This window comes from Phaethon aethereus (genome assembly GCF_964289735.1).
Source record: "Phaethon aethereus genome assembly, chromosome: 15".
Taxonomy (NCBI): domain Eukaryota; kingdom Metazoa; phylum Chordata; class Aves; order Phaethontiformes; family Phaethontidae; genus Phaethon; species Phaethon aethereus.
The window spans coordinates 17,444,601-17,471,832 of NC_138591.1; the positions used below are offsets into that span (position 1 = coordinate 17,444,601).

General features: G+C 55.5%; 2 protein-coding genes across 2 annotated transcripts; one reads left to right on the forward strand and one right to left on the reverse strand.

The window, feature by feature from the left end:
• Positions 1 to 87: 87 nt before the first annotated feature.
• On the reverse strand, positions 88 to 3,230 carry MSS51 (MSS51 mitochondrial translational activator). The gene is made up of 6 exons (XM_082006949.1): positions 2,665 to 3,230; positions 2,211 to 2,366; positions 1,875 to 1,999; positions 1,095 to 1,658; positions 578 to 671; positions 88 to 499 (listed from the first exon to the last, which is right to left on the reverse strand). The coding sequence occupies exons 1-6, from the start codon at positions 2,955 to 2,957 to the stop codon at positions 223 to 225; spliced, it is 1,509 nt and encodes a 502-aa protein (XP_081863075.1). The 5' UTR covers positions 2,958 to 3,230; the 3' UTR covers positions 88 to 222.
• A 1,272-nt stretch (positions 3,231 to 4,502) lies between these two features.
• CFAP70 (cilia and flagella associated protein 70) lies at positions 4,503 to 26,978 on the forward strand (the record flags this gene model as incomplete). Its single annotated transcript, XM_082006791.1, has 27 exons — positions 4,503 to 4,628; positions 6,589 to 6,775; positions 7,104 to 7,199; positions 7,439 to 7,518; positions 8,554 to 8,730; positions 9,097 to 9,279; positions 9,724 to 9,815; positions 10,910 to 11,009; positions 11,977 to 12,111; positions 13,475 to 13,642; positions 13,873 to 13,953; positions 14,448 to 14,539; positions 16,890 to 16,950; positions 17,950 to 18,141; positions 18,763 to 18,894; positions 19,550 to 19,675; positions 20,242 to 20,375; positions 20,472 to 20,587; positions 20,747 to 20,938; positions 21,893 to 22,000; positions 22,740 to 22,828; positions 23,535 to 23,687; positions 24,415 to 24,576; positions 25,008 to 25,097; positions 26,109 to 26,210; positions 26,489 to 26,536; positions 26,898 to 26,978. 27 exons carry the CDS (start codon positions 4,503 to 4,505, stop codon positions 26,976 to 26,978), a joined length of 3,303 nt encoding a protein of 1,100 aa, XP_081862917.1.
• Between the last annotated feature and the right edge of the window lie 254 nt (positions 26,979 to 27,232).

A 27,232-nucleotide genomic window follows, 5' to 3' on the forward strand; every position in this document is an offset into this window, starting at 1 on the left:
ATGGCAGCCGGCTGCTGGCGGTGGTTTATTCGGCTCTGTGGAGGGGTGCTGTGCCTGCGCCATCCCCATGCTGGGGTGCTGTGTGCCGCAGGACTGGATGTGTGGGGTGAGGGATGGCTGGATCGCCGCTGCTGGGATGTGGAGATGGGGTCCTGGCACGGGGCAGCGAGGGGCTGGGGGCCAGGTGGGCAGGGCAGGCGGGACAGTGCTGGCTGCAGGGAGTCAGCCCAGCCCCGGGGCGCTGCCCCCGGCCCCACTGGTGGCACTGAGCTCCCCTCCCTGCCAGCCATCACCGTCCTCCAGCTCCTCGGCACCCGGCGCTGCCGCCGCCGCCGGCCCCAGCAGGGCAATGTAGTAGGAGCTGCAGTAGACGGGCGCCTTGTTGGGGCTGGAGTAGACCTGCTCGGGCCGGAGCGAGGCGAAAGGGTTGGCGGCATAGCCCGTGATGTGCGTCTCGAGCTCCACGAGGATCTGCAGGGAGGACTTCAGCTCCTGCTCGCTGCCGGGAGAGGGGGAGGATGGGCCCTGTTACCGGCCGGCTGTGCCGGCACGCTGCGGGGAGTGGGACCGCGCTCACCTGTAGACGGTGAAGAGGACGGGCAGGCGGTAGTCCCGCAGCAGCAGCAGGGTGGGCAGCCAGCCTGCCAGCAGGTCCGGGCAGGCGTGGAAACCTGCGGGGACAGGGCTGTGAGGGTCCCACTTCCCTCTCATCCTAGCCTGGCTCCAGGGAAAGCCGGCTCTAACGGCACCCACTCTGTGCCAGAGACCCCCGGGGTGTGCAGTGACTCTGGCAGTGGGGTCCTGGGCTGAGCCACCACACTGAGACCCGAAGGCAGGGACCCCTATGGGTGCTGCTGGCGCCCGGCTGACCGGCAGGTGGGTGGCACAAGTGGAACACTGAGTGCCGGGGGGACGAGGCAGCCGAGCCCCAGGGGATCACCCTGCAAAGCCCTGGGCACGGCCCAAGCCACCAGCAGGCTCAGCCCCAGGTGCTGGCAGGGTGCTCAGGGTCTGCCCTGCGCCCCGCCGGGGATGTCCCGCTCCTGGCAGCGCGGTGGTGAGGGTCCGGGCCCCTCCGTGATGCAGGCACTCACCCGGGTGGAAGCCCACCACCAGGTCGGGGCGGGCGGCCAGCTTGGTCTCCACGTGGCTTTCCCAAAAGTCATGGTACAGCCCCTTGAAGCTGCTGAGATAGACCCTTCCCCGGGGTGCTGGCGCGGCCAAGGGTGGTCTCACAATGGGTCCATCGACCACGTCCACCCCCACCATCACCACCTCCATGCCCCGGTGCCCTGGGAACATCCGCGTAAGCTCATCGTAGTCCGTCAGCCGGGCGTTGAGAGTCTCGACGTGGGATGCCCCCACCACGTGCACGGTGAGGGCTTTGGCGAGGGGATCGATGCCAAAAAGCCGCAGCCCCAAGCCAATGGTGAGTGGTCGCGAATGGAAGTCAGTGACCAGCCGCCGGACGGATTCACGTAGCTCCGCGTCCTCCGGCCGGGGCTTCCCCGCGTTAGCCCAGAGGAGGGTCATGTGCCGCCCAGCCAGGATGGCGCCCAGCTTCTCCTCCAGCCGCCCCTGCATGGAGAACCAGTCCTCCCAGCCCGCCACATCCCGGGCGGGTTTTGTCCAGGTCTCCGTAGGGAAGGGAATGTCTCCTGGAGGGGGGTAGGGAGAAGTGGAGGTCGCAGTGGTGGCCCCACAGCCCAGGCTGCCCGTCCCACCCGGGCTGTGGGAATGCTGGACCCGGCCAGGGGGGCTGGAGCCAGGAGGAGGGACCCCACATCCCTCCACCGGATCCGTGCAGCCCCAGGGGGGACCGGCAGGCTGGGGGGGGGGGGGACACAGGGTGGGCGCAGCGTCCCCTGCCCCACCTGTGAAGACAAGCCACTCCACCAGCCGGTCCAGGGCCACCAACTTCAGCTTCTTGCAGAACTTCTTGTGCAGCGGCCAGTTGGCGCGCTGGCACGCCGTGCCGCAGTAGTACACGTTCTGGCACCTGGGGAGAGAGGGCAGCATGCCCAGCTTGGCAGGGGGGAGCCCAGGAGCCATCCCGCCGAGCCTGGATCCCTGCCACCCCCTCCCAGGGCTGCGACGCTGCTTTGGGGGTGCCCTACGGCTGGAGGTGGGTGTCGGGGTCAGAAACCCCCAGCCTCACCCCGGCCACTGGGCTGGAAGCGAGGTGACGGATCCAGCCCCGTGCCCCATACCTCTTGCATCGCCGGAGGCTTTTGGGGTCAGGGAGGGCGTTGGGGAGCTTCTTGCACTCGGCGCAAAACTTGAAGGTGTCCTCCATCTTCTGGAACATGTCGAAGTAAGTCCGGATGCCGAAATCGCTGCCGCTCTTCCTCCCATCCATGGCAGACCTGCAGATGTCGGCGGGGGAGTGAGCAGGATCCAGCCCACGCTGCTCCTGCCATCATGGCGGGGCTGACGTCCTCCCTCCAAGGCTGCCAGGATTTTAGCTCCAGCCAAGAGCATCCTGCCCCGGGCTGGCTGGGGACGGGGAGCCAGGGAGGGGGCTGGCGGAGGGGTGCACCCCACCTGCGGGCTGGGCCGGGAGGGTGGGATGAACCAGGGGAGATGCTCCAGCTGGGGGAAATGCAGGATGAGGGACACACACTCCCACCCGCGCCGTGGCAGCACCCATGGGTGCTCACTCACTTGTAGTCCTCGTAGCTCTTCACGTTGAGCTTCTGGAGGATGACGTGGGACAGCCCCGGCACGTTGCGGTCCATGGCCTGGAAGCCCAGCGAGTCCACGTCGGGTCCCCTTGCCACCGGCTCCTCCGTGGGCTTCTTGGGGCGGCCGGTTTTGGGGACGGCGCCTGCGTTTTGCTGGGCCACGGCAGCCGTGGGAGAGAGGGGTGCGGGCGAGGGGGACGGTTCGCGAGTCCCTGGGTGCTGCCGGGGTCCCCCACGCCGCCCGCCGCCCCCGCGGCGCCTGCCGCCCGCCATCCCACCGCTCGTCGCTGGCCGCGCCGGCGGGAGGACGGAGGAGCTGGGTGATGCCGGGCAGCCCCGGCGCACGTCTCGCCGCCGGTGAGGGACGGCTGGGCTCAAATGTCAGCCCTGAGGAGACAGCGACCGCGGAGAGCGGCCGCGGCCCCTCCGGCTGGAATCGGATAGCGGAGCTATTCTGGTCATCCCCTCCCAGGGAACGGGCCAACCCGCGCCAGGGGTCCGGCACCCGCCCCAAAAGCCGCTGGTGGTGGCAGTGGGGTCCCCCAAAACCCCTTCTGCCCTGGAGCTGCCCCCCGCCACGCCCTGGGGCAAGGAGGGGTGGCTGCCCCTGCGCCCAGGACCTCGCCCCACATCTCTCCCCTCTGTCCCCATGGGGCCTGACAGACCCCCACCCTGAGGCTCCGGCCCTGGCTCGGCCTGTGGGGACGCCCTTCTCCCTCGGGGCCCTCAGTGGAGTGTGGGCGAGCGGCTGGGTGGGCACTGCGGCCTCTGCCAGGAGGGGGGCTGGGGCCGTGGCTGGGCTCCCCAGGGATACACCAGGCTGCAGGGCAGGACATGGTGTCCCGGGAGCTCCCCCCCGCCAGTCGACACGGGTGGAGTCGGGGAGACACCCCCCCCGCCCCATGGGGCGCCCCACAGGGGCTTGGTAAGGGCTGCCCACACCCATCATGGCGGCGGCGGCTTCATAGACACGCCCCCCCCAACACGTGGTGCAGAGCTGGGGCCTCGCGAGGCGTCGGGACCTCGCGGGAGCAGCCGCGTCGCCGTGGTTACGGGACGCGGGCCCTCCCCTGAGGAAGGTAGGCCACGGGTTCGCGCCCCGCCGCCGCCGCCGCGCCCCGCATCCCCGGCGGCCTCCTGGGGCCGGTGCGGTGAGAGGCTGCAGGCCGCACCCCGCGGCCTGCGGGCACCTCGGGCCCGTCCGTGGCGGCAGGAAGGCCGCGCCGAGGGGGCTGCCCGCCTCGGGGCGGACACCGGTACCCCCGCATGCTGGCTGGGGTGGCTGGAGCTGGGGGAGCCTGAGGGACCGGGCTGCGGTGGGGGGACTGGGGTGACCTCGGCCCAGCCGCGTCTCCGGAGGGATTCCACGCCCTGTGGTGCGGGATGGAGCCAGGTCCCCCGGGCGTGTGTGGGAGCTGCGTGGGGACGGGCTGGTAGCCACACACCTTCGGCCCCGCAGCCTCTCGTTGAAGTTAAGCAAGACGCAAAGGAGAGCCCAGGGCCGTGCCCTGCGCTGGGGAGGGCCCTGCCGAGAGCAGCCTGTGGCACCGAACCCTTCCCGTGTGCACGGAGGAGCTGAGAGCTGCAGCTGGGTTAAATTTACAGAGCCGGATAATTTTCGCATTACATTTCTCCCTGTCCTCCCCCTGCTCCTCACGAGAGATTCGTCACTGACAAAGCCCTGCGCTTTCAACGGTGTTTTGACAGCCAAGCCCTGAATACTGCTACCAACCACGGCTGCTGTGTCCTGTAGATGGTTCTGGGAGAGGAACAGAGCAGTTTCATGTTTCTTTCCTCATTCTTTTTTCCCGCAGAGCCATGGAGGTCCCTGCGGGGCTGCCTATTGGAAAGGAGCCCTCTGCCTTGCCTGCTGCCGCAGCGCTTCCCAGCGAGTCACAACCCGCAACACCGGTCCAGATCACCGTACTGAAGGCTCAGGACCTGGTAAAGTTCTGAAAATGTCTCTACTGGTTTAATAAATGAGGCCAGAGCGATTTTGTGCGGTGCCATCCCATTCGAGACCTCAGTGATAAGGCTAGAGGAAGGAGTGGTGAGAATATCGGAGATTCAGCGATGCCACGCTGTCTGTGGCTTCCTCCTCCCTGCTGAGGGCTTGTTCGCGCAGAGCGAAGGCTTGTGACTCACGTAGATTGGGGAACGGACCTCCTCGGCAGCGGTCTAGAGGTGCTGCGTTGAAATGTATCTCTCTGCCTAACTCTATGCAAATGGCAGCTTTTTTTTAAGCAAAACACAAGGGAGAATGTGTATCAGTGAGTCAAATACCTCTAAAAAGATCCAACCTTGTCTATCAAGCCAGATTTTCTTCCCAGCTACAGCAGTTTAAATGGTATTGAAACCAATGGGGCGGCTCTAGTTTAAAAAGGCAGTGGCTCCAGTGCAGTTACAGGGCAAGCTGGTTCCAATCAACCCATGACTACTGTGGTTTCCATGTGCTGCATGATGCACCCAGCTGTCCTTAAAGTCTTCGAGAGGAACTGGCATTTAGGAGGGAATGCGGAGGAGAAGCTCAGCTACTGCTGCAAGCAGAAAAATGCAAATCCCTGCCTCTGCTCAAGCTGCAGACCAAAAAAAAAAAAGCAAACCAAAAGCACCTAACTGGGTGGTTTTGAGTTTCTTAGGTTGTAGTATTTGGTTACCTCTCACACCGATAGATTCAGCAAACAGCACCTCAGGTGAGAAGATAAGAGGAGGGAAAACAATGCTGAAAATAATAGACCGGTGGACTGATTGCATGCGGAATGTTGCTTTGTGGTTCTGACTGCTCTGTCTTAGAAAAGGCTATCGCAAAAGGAGAGAAGGTTACAAAAGTGCAATAATAAGAACAACAATATGAAAAAAAATCCAGCTATAAGGAGTGTGGAATCTGCTTAATTAGAGGCGATGTAGAGAAGGATGAGAGAGAAGTCTAGGATAATTAGTGGTGCAGAGGAAGGTTAATTGGATTCTTCTGTTTAGCCATTCATAGAATATATGCTCAAGGAGACAGTCAGAAGGACTGAAAATTAAAACCAAGTGAATAAAGTCTCTTTTTGTGCAAGAGCCAATATGGAACTAATTACCCCAGTGACATGGTAAGAGGGAGCTGACGGAGGGGCCTGTGGAGACCAGGCATCCCTGTGGCTCAGGACTACAGAAAAGCTGGGTTTGGGTACAACAGTCCTTGTGTTCAGGGCAGCGGCCGCTCTTCCCCAGATGGAGAAATAAACTGCGTTTCTCCTGCAGGGAGGCTCCTCGGTAACTACCTGTCTCAGCACTTCTTGCTGCTGTGGAGGTGCCCGGTTCACCCCTGTTCACCCACGTTTGAGCCCCTCTGCGGAGATGTTTTAAAATTCGAACCTCCTCATCTCTGCTTAAAGCATGTGGTATGAAGGTGGTGTAACCACAAATTGCAGAGCTCCCCAAAGAGCTTGCTGGAGCCCCTCTTTCATTTCAGGGCGTTCTCCAGCCATGCGATATACACAAGTGTCCTGTGAGCTCAGCCATGCAGCTCAGGAGCTACCTTCTTAGGAGACGACAAAGTCTCAAGCTTCCTGGAAGCACAAAAATATCAATGGGATATTTTTGGATTTGCTTCAGATGCATCTTTCATTGCCTTTCCTGAGGTGAAGCCTGGGCCCCTCTGTCCCCAAACCCTTCCAGCAGCAGCTCTTGACAATCCCTGGGGCATCGCAGCACGGGGGAGCCGGCAATTTCCCTCCTAAAGACAGGGAAGGGTGAGGGCTTAGCACAGCCCAGCTCCGCTCCTCTTCCCCATTCCCGTAGTGGAACAGCCAAAGGCTTCCACCAGCCTACTCTGTCCCGGGCCCTGAACTGAGCTGCCTCCCAGAGGCAACTTTGATCATGGGCAGAATAAACTGCTTAATGTGCTGTCTGTGTTTGACAGACAAGTATCAAAAGCGATGCGTCAGTTACTTTGGTGCGTGCGGAGTACAACGGAGCCATCTTGGGAGACTCGTCCAAGACTGACGTCTTGCCAAATGGGACAGCAAATTATAATTTCATGACCAGCTTTGAGTGCAGCCCCAATGGGCCTAACTCCTTCGATGACATTGCGCAAAAACCTGTGCTCTGTAAGTACCTGATGCTGAATGTCCCTCCTTGGAGGTGGGTGCTGTCAGCTGCTCCGCTGTGCCTGCCTGTCGCACGAGTCACTCGTTCAAGAATAGCACTTCAGCAGCAGTGGCGGGGGGAATCTCAGCACTTCTGTTCCCACCTCTGCCAGCTGGAAGAATCCCCTTTCATGTTGGCCTGTGCTCCTTGGCTTTGCCGCTTTTGTGGGCCTTGGGAGATGAAGTAGGAGCGTGTGCTGGAGCACACGTGGACCCTTAGCAGCCCCTGAATTGCTGGTCTGAAGCCGTCTGAGAAACTCTGCCAGCTCCTCTCTCTCTATCTCTCTAGTGACAGTGATAGAAGTGTTGCAAAGGGAGAAGAAGCAGATGGAGAAGACCGTGCCTCTTGGCCAAGCTGTGGTGGACCTTCTACCTCTGCTGAAAGGTACAACAGCGACTTCTGCGGCCTCCATAACCACTCGGTCCCTGGCACTTTTTGATCTTTGGTTATGGAGCCCTCCCTATAACTCATCTCCTTTTGACAAAATGCACTTCACAGTGTCTGTAGAAAGCTGGGTGCTGGGGGAAGAGAGGGTGATATCAGTAACTCACCTTGGGAGTTAAGCCATGATTTCTCTACAGCGGGTCTCACTTCATGCTGCTCTCGTTCCTGTTTCTTCCCAGGACAGTGTTCATTTAAGGTCTCAGCTCCTTTGTATGCAGTGCCTACCTCTCCATTAGAGAGCCTTCAGCCTGAGGCCAAGGTATGTGGAATTTGGAACTGTTTCTTCGCTCGTTCGGCGCTCTGCTGCTTTTTAATGGGAAGGTGAGCATGACTCAGCCGCCTGGCTCATCGCGGATGTGTTCCAGCCCTATATGTTACAAGCTTGGAGGCCTTTCCTACTCCTGTTGACGTCTGTCCCTAGTTGCCTATGATAGGTGAGGTCGTGCTAGGAAATGCTAATGTGTGCAGCCACCAAATTGCTCTGGAAAAAAATATTCAAGATGGAAAGCACAGTGCTGAAAAATCAGGAAAAAAGCAAAGGCACCTGCCCAGCTTTATTAGTCTTCCTTTCTGTGGATAAAATGCCTGAGTCCATTATTGTACAAGGTCTGACTGCCTTTCCTGCAAGGTCCTTATTCATTCAGCCGGTTGAAAAGTACCCAGTAAACAAAGCAGGGAATGAAGTAGGAAAGTGGGAAAATGTGTCTAATTTTGCTCCTGAGTCTGCCCGCAGTTAGCGCTGCGAGTGAATTGGAGGGGCAGATATTGCATCAACTTTTCTGTGTTTAAGAGGTGTTACACAGGAGAGCAAGGCAGGGGGGGCACCCATTAGGGAGGAGAGATAATAAATGCTGACCAGCTGGTTTTTTGTTGCACACCATCCATCCAGGTAATTAAAGACTGTACACAGCGCGTGGAGATAGGGCAGAGTCAAAGCGTGGCCCTAGCTTTGGCATGCTCTGAATCACCAGGGGAAAATCATTATTTTCCAATCCTGATGTTCTTTCTCCGTGGCTCATTTTAGGACGCCCTGACTCTTTCTCCCTGGCTCGTTTTATGAGGCCCGTGGGGTATGTGCCATGCCTCAAGCAGGCTCCGATTTAAACAAATATTCACAATTCAGACAAATTGATCATGAAATTCCTTTCTGTGCTGGTTTGGTTTATTTTACATCCGAGCTGAGGAATAGGAGAACCTTATACATTCTGGCCTTGGGTTTCTGCTTGCTTCTCCCTCAAGAGCGGGAGAGTTATAATTGTCGGGTTACTGGCTCTACTTTATCCTTGTCTCACAGGGTGGCCTTGAAGTGACAGTGTGCACCAAAGAGCCCCTGCTTTCTGCAACGCAGCTTTCAAATGGCAACCTCCTGAGCGTCACGCTGGAGGCAGCTTATTCTGTCCCCGAAGCGTTTGCTCCAACCGGACCCCTGCAAAACTACATGGCTTGCTTGCAAGTACCAGCAGCTGGGGAGGTGAGGATCGGTCCAGGCACAGAGAGAGGGGTTTTGGCTGCTACAAAGTGGATTCTTCTGCCACGTTCCCACTGGGGAACAAGTGTCCAGGCCCGTGGGGTGTACAGCTCCTGTGCTTTCCTTTAGCAGGCAACCAACAAACGAAGGTCTGCTCGGCAACTTTTGGATTGAAACTGGCAGGTTTTTTTTTTTCCACGTGGCTATTTGTATTTTTTCTCCACTCTTTGTATGCTTGTGGTGGAGTGCGTTTTCCAAGCCAGGCCCCTGCACTGCTGCTTCGCTTTGTTAGACCCAGCTCGGAGCAGCTGGCACTTGCTCCTGCTCGTGTTGGAAGTGCAAGTCCTTTTCATTCTCATGTTTCTCTAGAAGGAATTCCCCTTGCTCTTCAAGAATGGCATCCTGAAGCTTGCTGGTGAAAAAGAGCCATTACCCCGGCCCAAAAAATGGCCCCTTGCTAACGTCATGGCTCCCGGTGCTCTGAGCATACCCAACTCCTTCATCGTTGGTGGTCCCTATGAGGATGAGGATGGAGAGCTCAACAAAAGAGAGGTGAGGAAGGACTGGCAGTGTCATGGCTGGAAGAGAACAGACAGGTGTCACTGAAGGGACGGAGAAAGAGCTGCAGAGACTCATTACAGGGGGAGGGGAGGAAGGCGGGTGGTCGGTCGTTTGCGCGGCACCCAGGCACGGCGGTGGTTCCCCTGGGACAGCGGGCGTGCTAGCTCACCGCAGGAGAGTTCCCCAGGGTGCACGTGGCAGGTCTGGGCTCCAGTAAGCTACCCACTCCGGAGCTGCTGGGCTGGGAGTTGTGTTACCTCCTTGGGAGCCAGGCTCTTCGTGTTAATGGGCTCTGGTGTCTGCTGTGACGGCCTGGGTACGGTGAGCTGGACATCTCTCTGTCTGACCCACATTCTCTCCCAGGGAGCGTTTTGGGGGGTGACGCAGGCTGTAGAGATTGCTGTCCTGCCTCTGATCGCATGCTGTTTCTCACAGGACAGGGAGTTTAGGATCCAAGCAGAAAGCATGAAGAGAATTGTATGGGACACGGAAAGGCGCTGCTACCTGGATCCCGCTGCAGTAGTCGTGTAAGGGACCTGAGAACCTCCCTTCCAGCACGGAGCGGTGGGGAGAAACCAACCCTAGAATGCACTCAGCAGAGCGACCCATGTCAGGAGCAGCAACATGCAGGTGCTCTCAGACCTCTTACGTGGTCGAACCACGGCTCTGCCTTCGCCTCCTGTGGCTGCTATGGCTGGCTGTTGGCTAAAGGTTTTCACAGGAGCAAGGGAGCGCTAACTGCCTTTAGTTGCTGGCAGCAGCTTGGTTCTGCTGCGGTGGGAGAAGATGAATTGGCTGTAGTTGCTGTCTCCAGGCTGTCAATGCTCGCTCGTGCTGCCAGCAACTGGAGCTGGTGGCTCTTCCCTCCGCAGTTTGAAGGAAGGGGCAGCAGAGTTGATGTGAGCAGATGTGGAGTAGAGTGGCCCACACAGCTCTCCTCTGAGCTGCTAATTAAGTTTTGCTGAATTCCCAATACATTAAAATCCTTTTGCTCCATGTGGGCACTCTTAATTTGCTTTTTTATTGGATAAACATTACCTTTAGCAGCTCCAGATATGCTCAAGATCAGGATAAGCATCCCATTTTTCTTTGAGTCCTGCTACGTTCTTCGCCTCAGCTGCATCATGGCTGTGAGTTTCACAGCCAAATTACTCCTCATGAGTGGAAATACTCCCTCCTATCTTGTTTGATTTGTAAAAAATTTTTTTCCCCTACACTTTCATCAGCCTGCCTGCTGGTTTCAGAGTTACCAGGCACATTGAATGGGAGCTCAGGGTCTGCTTGCTCTGTGCAATCCAGGATTTATACCAAAGTTAATCACGTTCCTTTTTATTTGTTTCATTTCTGAAGTAACCAGGGGAGAGAGAAAACCTAGTGTGTCGCTCTCACAATTGTTTTATAGCTGGTTGTGCTATAAATGCACACAGCAGCAGATGGAGAAGAAAATGTACCAAGCCCGTCCCAAAGCACACATGTTCCAGTGGCCCGAGAGCGCTTGCTGTGGGAGTGGGTTGAAGCCAACTCAAGGGGGGATGTTTTGGGGCTGCTGGGGCAGAAAGGAGGGCAGTGTGGCTCTCCAGCTTGGTTTCTGCATCTTCTCAGTGCTCTCCTTTGTGTTCAGCCTGCAGAAGCGCATTGCGGAGTGCCAGTACTGGCCCGTGGAGGTCTGCAGGATGTCTGTGGCCTCACCCAGCAAAGGCAAAACTAGCAAAGCTGACAAGGTAAAAGTGGGGAGGCATATGTTGTTCTGGCTTGTGGAGCAGCACTGCGTTATCGAGCATTTTCCTTTCAATGCCTTTGTAATACCAAAACCAGCCTTGAGCCAGCCAAAGCGAGTCAGAGAGCTAGAGGCTTTGTAGAGGGATTAATCAGCCTTATAGAGCTGTTAAATAGACAAAGGATAATATTTTTTCCTTATAGCATACAGAGCTCTCGCTGACAGTCTGCGGTAGCTCGGTGGAAAGGGGTCAGGGAGAGGGTGCTTTCTGAGAATTGAGGTAACTCACTGAGCGTATCTTCAGCCAATGGGTTTTTGGAGCATTTTGAAGAAATTCATGCCTTCTTTCTTGGGGCGTAAATAAGTTCTGCTTTTGCACATAAACCTGGGGGGGGGAGGTTAACAAAGAAACAGTCCCTTAGCTAATCGTTCTGTTCCGGGCAGCTGATCGTGTCAGAGCTCCTAATCTGTTCCAGGGAAAACTCATGTAAGTTGGTATAAATCTCTTTCTGCATTCATTGGTGCCAGGATTTTGCAGCTCTGACAGAGATCCTTTTCCCTTACCCTCACAGTCTGCTGCTAGCTCAGACTCTCAGACTTCCTTACCTACCAGATTTCTGTCAAACCTGAGATGCACAGCTCTGGTAGGGTTGCTTGGATTTCTAACCACATCATAGTTGGTAATTTCGCAACCATATCTCGAAAAGACCATCCTGAGGAATGGCACAGTGTGGGCATCAGAGAGAAAAGCCGCCCTGCGGGGATTGGAATAAAATTGATATTCTACATATCGAATGACTCCAGTGCTTTCATCCAGGTTGTCTCGGCTGTACGCCAGTGACAGAGAGCCACTGGCTCGCTGGGTGCATCAGTTTGCTGTGTGGCCTCTTCTTAATGGGATCGGTGACCTTGTTTCCTTACAGAGAATAACAGTCCATTTAGTATCTCAGTCCCTTGCTCTGTGTTTCCAGGGAGATGAGGACAAGCAGATTTTTGTCCATGGCGTGGCATATGTCAACATGGTGCCTTTGCTGTGCCCTGGTGTGAAGCAGATCCGAGGGGCTTTTCGTGTCTTTACCTACCAAGACAGCGAGGTGTTCGAGAAGGTGAGAGCGGGCCAGACAGTCAGGCTCCACTCCAGCTCGGCAGCTGTGTTTGCACAGTGTGGTGTTTGGGGAGCAGGCAGCATGGGCAGCGTGGTGTTTGGGGAGCAGGCAGCGTGGTACTTGGAGGCTGGCTCTGAAATTTCACTGCCCTTCTGGTGATGGAGAAAAATAATGAGACAAGCTTTTAGGTGCAGACTTCTCAAAGGGAGGGGATTTCTGGGCGTGCGTGAGCAGGTCTGGAGGCTGAGCGAGGCTCTGAATCTCACTCCACTCCCTTCTCTGCCAGCAGCTGAGCAGGGAGAGCTGTAAGAACACTCCTCTCTCCCCAGTCTGGAACATGGGCAAATGAACCGCGTTGCTGGGAAGAGCAAACAGTGGCTCTAAAAGGATAGCGTTACCCCAGGCAACAACTGAAAAAGCTGTCATTGGAGTTCTTTCAGCTGTACCTCACGGAGGTTTATTTGTCTTTGCGTTTCTCCCCACTCTAAGAGTGACAGTTACATCTCCATTTTCCCACACTACTCCCGGAACAGACCTGGGCTTGTTTCAGGAGGGCGGACGCACAGCCTGGTTTTTCTGCCCACGGTCCCTGTAGCGCTGCTGTCCAGGCCGGGTGAATTACAGCCCTTCTCTCGGCCTCCATGCTCCCGCTGGCTGTTGCAGAGCAGGGCTGGGCACACGGCTGTTTGCCAGTCTCTGCTGGTTTTCTGGGTGCTTTGGGCCGCTTCTTGGTCTGGAGGGACTCGGTGCAGCTGCTCCGTCCTCTTCCCAGGATCCCCTCAGTTCTTGCTAGCCCAGCTAGTGACGGCTGGGAGGGAGCTGCCTGTCTAAGGGGTCAACAGTGTGTAAACAGACGATCTGAAAAACCTGTTCCTTGCAATTCGCTGACGTGTGTCAGGGAAGCTGCTCCATGCCGGAAGGTGAGCCAGAAGCCGAGAGTCACTGCAGGGCAGCCGGGGGCACCCAAAAAATTGCAGAGCAGACCTGGTGAGGGTAGCCAGGTTCATCTAACAGTCCACATCACCAGGCAAGACCATAGCTGTGGGGCAGGTCCAGGATCAAGCCAGGAATTCAGGCCAGTGGGTCAGGATCAGGGCAGCATGGAGCTGAGTTCCAGCAAATCTACCACATAGCTCAGGCAAGAATCAAGGGCCAGCACCTCACTCTGGAAAGAGAAGACAAGGGAGACCCTACTGAAGCTTTCTCAGGCAGCTCGTTTTATAGTCTAACCTGAGGCTTCACAGCCATCATAACTTCTTAATGCGTTTAAGACCCCGACAACAAGTGTTTTATGAGAGGTTAGGCAAAGGGGTGGGGAAGCCTAGTTTGTGCCTTGATTGCTTCTGTTCCCTCTCTTTTTCAGACTAAAAGTCAGCGCAGTGTTTTCCGGGATCTCAGGCCGCAACTCAGCCTGACTAAGGAAGGGCTGTGGACCCCAGGAATCAGTACTCCCCTTTCCAGAGCCATTCCCAGCAAGACTCTGAAGGAAGATAAAGAGAAAATCACCAAAGATAAGGATTCCAACAGAAGGGTAAGGTCTAGAGAAGCATATTGCAATGTGATTGCTCCATTCCCACCTCAGAGGTAGTTGGGGCAGAAACCAAGGGTTGATGCTGTGTTACCTCAGCCAACTGAGAGATACTCATTATCTTGAAATTTAGCACATGCTGCCTGAACAAATGTAGAATTCACATCCTTAATTTGTGAAGGTGAGGTTTACTGAATCTGAAACAAGAGACATCTTTCCTTTTCCTTCAACAGATGTCCATCATGCCCAAACTCCAGTTGTCAGACGCCACTGTAGAAGCTGAAAATGTCACATATCTCAACCTTGATGGACAGGTAATTATGTATCTCCAAAGAGAAGGAAAGACTGCTAGACCGTCACGGGGCCTGTCTCTCACACCTTTCACGCAATTAAATTCTTCAAAGGGATGAATGGACAAGGGATATTTTACGTAGACGCTGTCCTGGAGCTCTTCCAGTGACGTCCAGCTGGAGGGCAGTCTAGCATTGGGATAGAAGGTCTCTGTAACTAATTAGGCATGTATTTAAAAGGGTTCCTTCCTATTTTGGCTTCTTCCTCAAAATGTCTACAATGCGTATTCATTCTGCAAGCAGATTGATTATCTGGGCTTTCTCCTTTTTCCTAGACTGATTTCTTGAGCTGAATTTTGCTGCTGTAAATCATTCTGAGGGCAGGTTATAAAACAAGCTGTATCTCTGCAGTTTGAAGAGGAATTGTGAAAGATCTGTAGCTATATGCTCAGTCTTTCATCATGCCAGTAGCGGCTCTAGACAGCACGACACTGAGAGAGCAATGTTTATCTTCACAGCAATACGTTGAAGCAGGAACGTTCCTGGTGATGGAGATAAAGCTGGACAAGGCCTTGGTACCAAAGCGATTGCAAGAGGAGCTCACCAGACGGTGCGTAAAGACGTGCTGTAACTCTGGGGCTGACAGCTCATTTCTGCAGGATAGAAACAGGGCTGTATAGCGAGCCACCCCCTTGGAGCGCTCTGTGAGTATCAACTGAGGGCCTGAGCCGAAGCCCGCTGGAATCGGGGGGAGAATTTGGCCAGACTGCTTAATAGGTGGCATCTGGTGTGTGGGGAAAACACTTGCATTCATCCGAGCTGGCATCTCCCTGCCATTCCTCTCAAAAAGAGAGACAGCAGAGCAGCATAACAGTGTCTGCGTTCCCGTCCGGGGCTTTGTTTCCCATTAATCCCCACGGGCTTGCCTCTTGCACATGATGTTCAGCTGCTTGGTCAGGACAGGCCACCAGCGTGGACTGCTGTAACTTCAACATAGCATTCTTGTCATTTTGTCCTTTTCGGAAGTTTTCTCACAATTTTCTACCCGTCCCTCGGCTCTTATATTAGTTTTCACGTTGTTCTGCTGTAGAGCTGCTCTCTCATCTCTGCTACTTGGAGTCTTCTGCTGTCTGTTTGATTTGAGGCAGTTTCTTCCTGTCCAGAGAGGCAGCCCTACTGCGTTACCATCTAGGAATGGCCTAGCGTGTATAATTTATTCCATAAAAAAGAGAAAATGCAGCAAACGAATAACAAGTGCAGGCAGTATGTCTCTCCCAAACAGAAGTATGAGCAGCAGACGTTCTTTGAAGGGAAAGTATGTGTGTTGTCTTCTGTGCTGCCTGCTGTCTTCTAGGAAGAACAGGTTGAGGAAGGTGAACCCCCCTTAGAATAGACCTTCTCCTGGCCCTTATTATACCATTTCTACTCTGCTGCAACTTGTGTGAATTCAGGGTAGTTCCTCCTCGTTCACCTGCCATGCTCAGCTGCAGATGTCAGGCCTGAAAAATCAGCCCCCCTGAGGCGTGGGAAGGGCCCTGTCTCGGGGGGGGCTCCAGCTGATGACATGTGTGTCCTGGCAGACGAGATCAACAGTGAGGTTCTTTTTTCTTAGAAGGGTGTTTAAATACACATCCCGGTAGCAAACCACAGCTCTCTCTCTTGGGCTCCATCCAAAATCCTCTGTCAGCCTCCGCTTGGCCCTCTTCACTCGCTCGCTTTCCCCAGGTGGTTGTTGGTTTTCTTTTTCTCATCTGAAAGTGAAGCAGTTTGGGTTTCATCTGTTCCGCTGGCAGAGGTAACACGTCGGTGACGGCGTGCTGTTCTGAGGCTGGGCGAGGGTGGGACTGTGAGCGTGGGAGCTGCCCTACCCGCTTGCTCAGGTTTTTTTGGCTTCGTGCGGGGTGGCGACGGGTCTCTGCAGAGCAAAGGGACCACTCGGGGCCACGGCACTAAACCGCATGGCAGAAGGTGCAAGAGGGGTTTGTGTGGGAGAAGTGGCCAGTGCTCAGGAGCTGGAGAAGGCAGCTGGTCAGGGGCTCTGTAAGCTGGCAGGACGGTTACAGGAGCGGTTTACATTTGGTGGGGAATAAGTGATTTGTTTTGCTCGTTGTAGGAGCCAACACAAGGATGTGACACCTTTGCTTGGTGGACTGGACTGTGTTCTAAGGACCGAAGGTGTTTCGGTACCAGCAAGCAGGAAACCTTGATAAAAATCCTAATGAATATAGGCTGTTTTGACACCAAGGATTTTAATAAAATCTTAGTAAAAAATACGGTAATCCTAAGGGCTTTTGGTCAATACTGGAAAGGTCAGTGTAACTCTAGTAGCGGTACAAACAGGGTGGGTACGGTCTCTAGGAGTCGATGCGTGGCCAAGGGGCGAGGTGCCACAGCCGTGCTGTGCCACGGTGGGGACCGATGGATCGGGTGGCCTGGGGTTTACAGTGATAAAATTCTTCAGAGCTTTCCTCAGGTTGGTACCTTTCTAACAGCTGTCCTGGGAGGCCCAGGAGGCCGTGAGTTGGAGGGATGGCAGCTTGATAAAAAGATCTGCTTCTGTAGGAGAGTGTTTTTGATTGCTAGCAATAACAAATGTTAACCCCACCTGCTGGCCTGAGCTTCTACGATAGGTTTTGTGCGATGGGTCAGTCAAACCCTGTGAAAATAACAACTAAATAAATCTTATCTAATCCCCATGGAGTGTAATAATCAGCAGGGAGTGAGGCAGCAGCTAGTTTTCTCAAGACATTGTGATGAGCTACAAGCATTGAATGTAGCTGCCTGGTCTTTATAGTTCATTTTTGGTCTGAGACTTCAGTTTCTGCGCCCCGGCTCCTTGCGAGGTGTCTCAGGGTACGAAGACAGGCTGCAGCCCTTGCACTACAGGCTTCCTGCGCCCAAGATGAGCCAGCCTTGCTGGCAGCGTGTCTGGCTGATCTCTTCTGTCCTCTCATTGACAGGGTCAAGGAGATGATTCCTCCTCGCCCTCCGCTGCCTCGCCGGATCGCAGGTGCCAAGAAGGTATGTGCAAGAGCCTGTGGCCACCACTCTGCCACCTCATCCTGCCCTCATCCCTCTCACGCAGCAGAATCTTCATTCTCAGCCTGAGCCCTGCAGCAACATGTAGATGAGGTTTGAAGAGGAAATGGAAAAGAAAACCTCTGGATGTGTTATCTTCGCAGTAGTATGCCTTGGGAAGTCATTCCCAGGCTGCATCACTCATGTTTGCGGCCCATACGAAGGGGAGAGACGTAGCAAAGGCAGGGAAGGCGGCAGCATGGGGGTGTTTGGAAGGAAACGGGATGCTGGAGAAAGAGGCTACCAGAACCTTATGTTCAGCCAGAACCTTTATGTAATCAGCCCTGACCACTCTCAGGTCACCCAGAAGTTTTGAGCACTTTTGTGTGTGTGACATCCTCAGAAAATGGTCTGAGAGTGCTGGCTCGTCTTCTGCGGGTACAGAGCAGCCATCGAAAGGAGCATGTCCTCGGATGGCCCCTGGCTGATGGTGAATTCAAAGCAACAGTGGGGGAAAAAGCAGCCCTTCAATAACTGACCCCAGTGCTGCTGCAGAATTGATTTGTGCCGGACTGTCTGGAGTGCAGAGAGTGGTACGTTTTGATTATCGCAGCGCATGGAAGCATCTGCCACCGAGATTATGGAGGTTACAGACTCTGCTGAAGAGGGCTGGCCCATGAGTTTAAAAGGCTCCCAGCAAATGAGATTTATTTTACTTACAGCCAATTATACTGCTATAGAAGAGACGACGATGGCTCAAATACTGGGTTCTGACTGAAAAATATAGCAGGAGCGATATCTAATTATGAAGGAGCTCTTTTGCATTCGCATGTAGATATTTTCACAGCCCTCGGGTATGGACAGGGAAGGATGCATGACAGACTAACTGAGTCTTGAGTCAGGTGGAGTTTATGGGAAGTGTGGGCTCTGGCAAATGAAATACATTTCGAGGTTGAATGGTGTAAGTGACTTGTGAAGTTTGATCATTTATTTATTTCCTAGGCCGTGGAAGATTATCACAACCATGTCACGAGCATTGCCGTTGCCATCCTAAGTGAATACCATGAGCTCTTTGGGAAGCGGCTGCCTGACCGGGGAGCGATAGACCACCAAACCCTGGAGGAACAGAAGCGTCAGCTCAACTTTGAGCTCAACATCTCTGGGAAATATTTTGCTTTTAAGGAACAGCTAAAGGTAAAGAGTCCATTGTGCTTTTTGCTTCCCTACTGGTTTTGTCCTCACAGTTTCTCAGTGAGGAACTGCTGCTCCGTGGTGGTAACTTAGGGTGATGTGTTGCTCCAGAATCCCTTCCTGCCACCCAGGGCTGTTGCAGCACGCATGGGGAGGGACGGGTTTTCCCTTTAACAGAGGAGGCATCAAGCTGCTTCGGTCACACACCAGGAGAACCAAAGCTGATCACGTGCACTTGCACCATCCTTATAGCCTGAGGAAGGCAAAGCTGACTGCTCTTGCCCACTTGCGGTCCACCCTGGCAGAAAGAGGGGTTCCCCTCTCTCAGCTCGTTGGCCTTGGCCGCGGTCTGCCCAGAGACCCCCTCGCCGTGCCAGAGGAACCAGCCTTCCACATGCTGTCCCTTAAAGGGGCACCGGTGTCTCAGGGAGAGCCAGGGCTGGGAGGTGGGAAAGGTATTCGCCCCGCTTGCTTTTTTTACTTTTATCAGTGCTGGGCTGGATTTCTTCCTCAGAACTAAATAGGAGCTTCAGGCAAAATCAGTGTGTTCTGGCTCTACGATTACGGAGCTGGTGTGGGGCGCAGAGGGGACCTGCCTTGTCCAACTGTCGCGTGTCTCCGCAGTATGCTGTTGTGAAGATTGTGAGGGAGAAATACCTGAAGACCACAGCGTTTGAGACCCAGGAGCAGTTCCAGGCATTTCTCAGTGAGCTCTACGTGTACCTCGTGGACCAGATGCACATTGCCCTGAACCAGGTAGGGAGAAACCCTGACAATGTGTCTGGGGCTGCTGGGATGGGTGACTTGGGACACGGCTTTACTGTGGATCCAGGGCTTGACACAGCCTTTAGTGAAGGCAGGGGGACTTTTGCCTTCAAGACAGAAGCAGGCTCGTGCTTCCCTTTGCTGCAGTTACCACACGTGGGCCCCGAGCCACATGGAGGCAGGGTCCAGCACATCTGTATCCCACCGCTACGAAATCCTGATGGTGGGGTATGTGTGAGATGCCACTGGTAAAAGCCGCTGTAGCTGGCTCGTGGTGAGGGCGGCGGGGTCTGTGCCATCTGCTGCTCACCCGGGCAGAGCACAGACCTTCCAGCGTGAGCTGGGGACACCAGTAAGTGACACCAGAGAAGTTTGACATGGCCTTGATCTAGGGGATGCTTTTACTTGTCACAACTGCAAATAATGCATATTGCCCTGTCCCTGTGTGGCAAAAGTACCTGGGAATGACAGGAATGTGTCCTACCACAAGCAGGAGCTGGGACAGCTTGCCTTTCCAACCCACCCAGCCCCAGCCATACCAGGCTGTACTCGGCGCAGTGCCAGACGGGGGACTGCTGCTGTACTGGGATCATATGAACTGTTCTTGCCCTCCCCAGGGCTAACGCTCTGTCTCGCTCCCTACCAGCTACTGTCTGAGGAAGCTGCTTCTCCTGCCCCTGTGTCCCGCATGACCGAGGAGCAGCTCTGGCTCTTTGCTCACGAAGCTGAAGTCAACAAGGACTATGAGCTGGCGTCTCTCTACCACCAGCAGGTAAAGGATCCCCTGTCCTTTCCTGCCTGTCTCCCGTGCGTCTGGGCCGGCAGCCGGCACGCCATCGCGGCAGTGTGGGGCCCATGTTGCTGACAGCTCAGCCATCCCTGACTGTTGTGTACGGAGGAAGGAGGTGAACGTGACCAGGATATTCAGGCTGAACGTGCGAGGGATTTTCCAGGGAGATGCTGCTCTCTGGAGGATGTGAGGCAGAGCCTGGCCGGGTCACTGAGGACTTCAGCCTTGAAGCCGGGGGAAATGGGATGAGCTGGTCCAAAAGGTGTGCTGTGTCAGCACTGGGGACACTGGGCCTCTAACAGGACACTAGCAGGAGGTCAGCTGAAGCTGAAGGACATGTGTTAGGTGAAGGAGGCTTAGGGGAAGCCCAGCATATCCCAGTTAAGGGAAACCCTAGCACGTGACAGCCAAAGGTTTTATTGTTGCTAAACTGGGCTGGGGTGGCCGGAGAAAAGCCGTCGTCGTTCCAGAGTTGTCTCCCCAGCCCGTTGTGTGTGCTGAGCGTGCTTGCAGCAGTCCTCACTCCGGCGGTGGTCTCTTTTGTCTAGAGGTTAGCTCAGGACCAGCGCAACATCCAGTACTGGCTGGACTATGGGGCGTTCTGCCTCCTGCTTGAGGAAACAACCAAAGCCCAGGAGTGCTTCCGGCAGGCTCTTTCTCTGGACCCCCATCACATCCAAAGGTGCTGCGTGCTGCTGGTGGCTGGGTGGGAGAGTGGGGGTGTCCCCCACACCACTGCCTGCGGCCTGCAAGGCTAACCTGTCCGACCCTGTCCCAGCTTGCTGCTCTGTGGGATTGTGGCCGTCATGCTGCAGCACTACGAAGAGGCAGAGATTTTCTTTGAGGATGCCTGCTGCTTGGAGCCATCCAGCGTTGTAGCCTGGACGCTTTCAGGTACAAAAGCAAGCCAGCCTGCATTCTCACGGCGTTCCTGCAGAGCCAAGCACTGCTTCTGCCCCTGATCCTCTTCTCCCTACTCTAATCTGAGGGCTAAGGGAAGGATTTTGCTAAGAGGCGGGTGTCTGCTCATGCTGGTCTTTCTGTCTCTCGTAGGTTTGTTTTATGAGCTGCAGAATAATAATATTCAGGCAGAAATGGCCTTCCGTGAGGCTAAGAAGCTACTGCAAGCACAGCTCACCAAGGAGAGGAGCATCCCTGAGGCTGCTGAGGGAGAAGAAGGGAAAAAGCACATTTCTGCCGGGTGCTTGAGGTCTCCCAGCCCAGGCCCAGAAGAGTGCTTGCCAGGTAATGCCGGGCAAAGCCAGGAGGTGGCCCCCAGCAAGGAGGGGGGCTCAGAGCAGTGTGGGAAATGGTGAACAATGGAAGGAGAGGAGAAATTTCTAAGTGTTTCTACGAGGAGAAATACAAAGGGTAAAAGGAAGAAGATGTGGACTGTGAGTTAGAATAGACTGACCACGAACTCCATCAGCGAGAGACGACAGTGGCAAGCGTGCTGCTTTAAACGACAAAGCTTCCTGAAAGCAGCACAGCCACTGCCTTGTCTTACCCGCAGCCTGGCAGAGGGACCCGTTGCATTTATTTTTCTGCCCCAGCTCAGTGCTGCCGACATACGGATGTGTGGGCAGTGGCCAGGGTGGCTGGAGGAAGCGAGCGTACTTTTTGAGGCTTTGGGAGGGCAGAGCTGCCCCTGTGACAGTCATACCTTAGGGTCGTCCAGGTTTAGCTTTCACAGAAGATGTTGCTGTGACTTCCCAATGTGGCTTGGAAAGCGCTGCCTCACCAATTCAAAGGGCGAAACAGCCGCTTGGTGGTGACCCTGAACCGAAGGCTTGCTTTGGAGCCTAACTGCGTCCAGCCTCACCCCAAGCCAAGATTTTCTGTCCCAAGTCCCAGATATTTGGCCAGGCTGCAGGAAATGTCAGCTGGTTTTATTTTTAACGTTATCACCAGTGTGTTCAAAGTGCCTCAGGCAGGCAGGCCTAGCATCATATGCCTTTTTTTGCCCCTTCTGATTATGAGGGAAGGGATATTGCCTCATTTATACCTGTTTCTAGCTTCACGTGGTAATCTTGTACTCAAAACCCCGGACTCAGGTATTGCCTCCTGCAAAGAAATTTCTTCGCAGTTCTGAAAATCTGGTAGATCTTTTATATTTTCTCTCTTCCCCATTTCTGTGGAATCATGCTCCAAACTGGGCAGTTTATGGCAACCTAACGGTTGTTGGGGGTTTCATTCCAGAGAGGGTTCCAGATGGCTCAGCTGACAAACCGCCAGAGGTGGGGGAGCCTGCCCTGGCCTGCGCGGCACCTGAGGAAGAGGCTACTGCACCGGGGGAAGCCCTGAAAGGTTAGGGGATGGGGGCCTGGTGTGTAAGGGAGAGCCCAGTGCTGGGAGACAGCCTCGTGTGATCGGCAGGGAGGGCAGTAACCTGGGAGCACTGAGCGTGGCCATCCTGATGCCAAGGTGAGACGTCAAGGCTTGTTCTCTCTCCCTAGCTGGAGAATCTCCAGGCAAAGCAGGTTCATCCCGATTTTCAGAGCAGCGTATCTCAGGATGGACAGCCAAGGGGTGAAAGCGGCTCTCTCCCTACATCTCACTTCACCCAGCTGCCTTCATCAGCTGCTCGGATGTCTCCCTCCAGAGATGCCAGCTCTTAAACTGTCCTTAGGGATCTCCTCTGGTCGTGTGTTGTGTGATCTGCCTCCTCTACAGCTCTACTCGCCAGTGGGTGGCAAAAAGGTGGCAGTGCTGGGTGCTCTAGGCCCTGCTGGGTTGGTTTGGGCAGTGGCCTCGATGTAGGTAACTCTGACGAGCTTCCATCATAAACTCCTACCTTTTCTTCCTCTGAGTTTGGACTGGAAAATTAGTGGGTCAAGAGCATTGTTTCTTTATACATCTTCTACAAAAACTTAAGCCCTTCAGAAAGAAATGCTGACTTAATCTCTGCTTCAGCCTCCTCTGCCACCTCCCGGGTTTTACACCATGTTGCTGGGATTCCTCTGTCCCCACCAGGGTCTCAGCCCCTATTCTTGCTTCAGAAATAAAAAGCCCACTTTGGGACTGATGTTGACATGTTTTCTTGCAGCACCATCCCCTGTTTCAGGACTTAGTCGACCTCCCGGCACAATCTTCATGAAGGCAGTGGAATTCCTGATGAAAGTCAATGCCATCCAGGTCAGCTCAACGTGGAGCAGAGGAGTGGGAAGGGAGGTTTGGTCTCCTTCCGTGGGTTACTACCAAAGAGCTGGTGGCAAGCTCCAGCAAGCCCCCTTCTCGGGCTCAGAGAACAAGCTGTGGCTACCCTAGGTGCCGAGCACAAGATGGAGCAAAACCACCACTGCCCAAAAATGCAAAACTGTGGCCAGGCAGAGCATTCAGACCAAAATGCTGGTTGTGGACACAGTCATCTCAGGCAGGCGAGGTTCTCGGGGTGCCTCAGCTCAGCACCGCTTGCTGTGGAGGGAACAGCCAAGTCAGAAACGGTGCAGATGTGCTCTTCTCCATACGTTCAGAGATGAGATGCATTATGGTGATGCTTTCAAGACGCCAGTACTCCCTTCTTGTTTCAGATGCGTGTGTAATTTTTGTCACCTATGGAATGTCCCTGTCCCACAGTCTCATCCCTGTGGGATCTCTCTGACTGCCCCATTGTGCTGCCTGCCTTCATTTTACATATGGCAGAAAGAGTTGCTTAAAGCAAAACAGAACTAGAAGTAATGGAGGTAAATACTCAAAGGAGGGGCGGGGGGGAAAAAGCTCCTGTCTCTTTTCTGTTCATGGAAGTCAAATAGGTGCGAGTCAGTCCTCCCGCCGTGTCCGTCTGGGGGTGCCCGTGGTTTGCCTGCTCTCCTAACCGTGCCGGTGTGCCATTCCTCTGCAGTTTGTTCACAGGGCGCTTGCCCACGAGCTGCTGAGCCTTCAGGGAGGTCCCTCCTGTGCGTACTACCTGGCGCTGGCCCAGACTTACTTGCTGAAGGAAGATTTCTCCAAATGCGAAGAATGTCTCTGTGAGGCCGTTAAGATCGACTACATGGTAATTCTATGTGTGTTCCTGGGGTGCAGCACGGTGTCCTGAGGCAGGACACTGTCCAAATACCGCGGCAGACTCTGCCTGTGAACCTAGAGCCCATGCTTCATGTCCACTCGAGCGATTCTAATGCTAGTCTGCAGCGATTTCCGCACGGGGGGACAATTGTAGCTGATGAACCACGTCAGGCTGCGGCTCCAGCACTGCCGTCCTCATTACCCCGCTTATTACTTGCTTTCTGTCACCTCCTGCACTGACAGGCGGCATTTCTGAGTGAGGACTCCTCTCTCTGCAGCGCCTACCTTCCTTTTCCCTTTGGAGGTATATATCCTGATCCTCTTTCTCTCTGTTGGTGAGTCAGGCTCTGTTTCGGGAGAAACAAGGCTGCTATTCAGCAGAGAGGAAAGGAGGCTTTGGAGAGTCAGGTTGAATGGAAGGCAGAGAGGGCTGTGAAGCCGACATTTCCGAATGCTGTTTGCACACTCGTGATACCTGGGGAGCCTTGCATGGGCCAGGGCACCGTGCAAGGAAAGGCTGGCAGGGGCTCCTAGTGCTGGTGTTACGCAGGCAGCCCACTGACTTGATTTTAACTCTGTACGTAAAATCTGTCCTGGTATAATCAAACACTAGCCAGCTCTTCCTTTCTGCTGGTTACAGGGGTCCCTGCCCCTCACCCAGGTCTCTCTCCCTCCCGTCTCCCAGCCACGTCTCACTTCTGGGTTTGTGTGCACAGAATCCCAACGTCTGGGCTCAGAAAGGGCACCTGTGCTACCTGAAGAGGGACTTTGGTGAGGCAAAGGAGTGCTATGAGCGAACCATCAGTTTTGTGGAGGATGCTGCGGATATGCACTTTGTCTGCCTGCGCCTGGGCTCCATCTACCTGGAAGAGAAAGAGGTGAGGAGCCAGCAGGAGTGGAGGAAGGGAATTTTACACAAAGTAGTAGGTTCCAGACCCCAGGTACAAGATGCCATTATTTGTAGCTATAAGCCAAGATCACACAACACAGCAAAACCTTGGAGCACTCAACTCCTTGGAGCGTGGACCTGCCCTGTTCCTTTGTCCCAGGCTCAGCTGCAAGGTCTCGGGGTCCTGCTGAGCCGTTCTGCTCATCCTAGCAACGAGGGGGACTTCTCCGTCACTGTGTTAGTACCTGCCATAGAGCCACCGCATCAGGGGCAGCGGGCAGGCTCCGAGCCCCCCCAGCAGTGGTGGGGACCGGTTGGTGTCCGGTGGGATTCTTAGCAAACTGTTGAGGAGGGCGGGGGGCTGGCTGCGGAGCGATGCATTTGATGCAGAGAGAATCACGATCGTCTCTCTCCTGGCAGTACGGCCGGGCGAAGCAGACCTACCTGCTCGCCTGCAAGAACTCTGCGTCCTGTCTCACCTGGCTGGGGGTGGGAATCGCCTGCTACAGGGTAAGTGCAATTACCTTCGAGTCATCTGCGCTTTAATTGGCTCTGTGGTACGGGATGCGGGGCTTGCTTTTGCGTGATCCCCTTTAATAAAGCTTAGCTGCCTGTGAAACCCACGCCCCTGGCCGAGCTGCCATCACAGTCCCAGCCTGGCACCCAGGGCTGCTCGTACAGGAGATGTCAGGGTGCCACAGTCGTCCTTAGCTCTGGGAGCAGCAATCCTTCCCCCCTCATCCCACCGCCAGCGCCTCTGTCCCCAGAATGTCATGGCACACACATAATCTGGGCCTGGGCTTCGCTCGGAGTGCCTGCCTGCATGCGACCTGCCTGTCACCACGAAGGAGTTGAGCAGGATGTTAGCAGAGTGCTAACATGTCGGTGCTTTTCCCCACCCAAAGGAATCCAGCGCCTCTAAAGGGCTTGCCAAGGACACCCGGCCACCAGCAGCGCGGTATCTCCTGGAGGTACACCTCGTGAGGTGCCTCCACGGGAGTTTGGCTGAGAGGAGCAAACAGGGAAGGAACTTGACCTTCTCTGTTTCCCCCTTGGCCAAATGTACGCCTCCTGCAGAGGCTGCGGAGTCAAGGCAGAGTGGCAAGTGCAGCCCACCGGGCACCAGCTAGCCGTGCCTCGCGGGAGCCACTGCACAGAGGGAACAGGGATCAGGGCTGGAGTCATGTTTCCCTGTGGAGCTGGAGCACTGGTTCCCGGAGGTGGAGGTGTTTGTGGTGCTTTCCTTACATGTGGGGGCTGACTTGTACACACAGCATGTGCTCCCACCAGGGTGAGGAGCCAGCGGTGAGAGGGTTGACCTGACCGGAGAGCCGGGAGCTGGCACGGGGTATAGCTGGCTGTCCCTGCGCTAAATCCTTTCCCTGCATCGCTGCCGGGGAAATCCCGCTAGATGCTTTTGTTGTACCGGTTTCTTCGACTGTTAGAGCAGATGCCCATTGGGTTCTGAAGCCCTTTCTGCCTGTTTGCCTTTTGTTCACACCTCTCCTTCTCTCTCGCAAGCTGGAAGAGATGGTGGAAGCAGAGGATGCTCTCTCTGAAGCCAATGCCCTCAATAACACCAACGCAGAAGTGTGGGGATATCTCGCCCTCATCTGCCTGCGAGTGAGTGCCCAGCCAGCTGCTCCCCCCGCCAGCCTGGCAGCGCCGGGAGGTTTTATCGGCATCTGCTCGCGAGCCCAAAGAACACATTGTAGACCTCAGTGGTAAAAATAATTTGGGGACCGTGCTCAGATGGCAAAAGCAACGCCCTTTCTCACTGCTTGCTGTCCCCAGACGTGCGTACTCCCCTGGGGAAATGTCCTTTGCGTCAGGCTTTCTCAGAATTCGTTATTTCCCTGGGGGACGTTTCCTCACGAGCTGCTCTTGTGTCGTTTCTCCAGGGAGGCCGGCAGCTGGAGGCAGAGCAGTGCTACAAATACGCCGTCAAGGTTTGTGCCCCCGCACTGCTGCGGGGTTGGCAGGGCAGGGCCTGGCCTTGTCGGTGAGCGGGAAAGAAGCCGGCCCAGAGCGTTCCCGCACCGCGGAGCGTTTTCCCTTTTCACCCGAAATTTAATTTGCGGATGTGGCAGAGGAAATACGGCAGCTGAAGATGCGGCATGGGAAAAGCCGCCCTGCCCGAGCTCCTGCCCTCTGCCCTGCCCTCCCGCCGGTCTCCCAGCTCCCAGCCGGTACCGGCAGAGCGAGGAATTGGCCGTTTGTTCCCTGGAGGGGGGCTCGGGGGGGTATGTGTGTGTGGGCGCCCTTGGCCTTGCCTGACCCCAGCCCCTCGGCCTCCCCCTTTTCCTGCAGCTGGGCCCGAGGAACGACGCGCTGCTGCGGGAGATCCGCGCCGCCCAGCAGCGGCTCGGCTTCGGCGACCCGTCCCGCTGAGCGCCCCGGGGCCGCCCCGCTCCGCATAAACTCCCGCCGCGGCCTCCTTTTCCGCCTCCGCCGCCATGGCCGCGCCGGAAGCCCCGCCCACCCGGGACGGCGGCCGCGGGGGGACGTTGCGAGAGGGCGGGGGCGGAGGGGGGGGTGTGTCACGTGTGACGCGTTATCGTCGCCTCGCCCCACGGGGCGTGGCGGCGAGCGGCGCGCGCGGATTGGCGGCGGCCGCGCGGGACGGTTGAGCCGGCGGCGCGCGC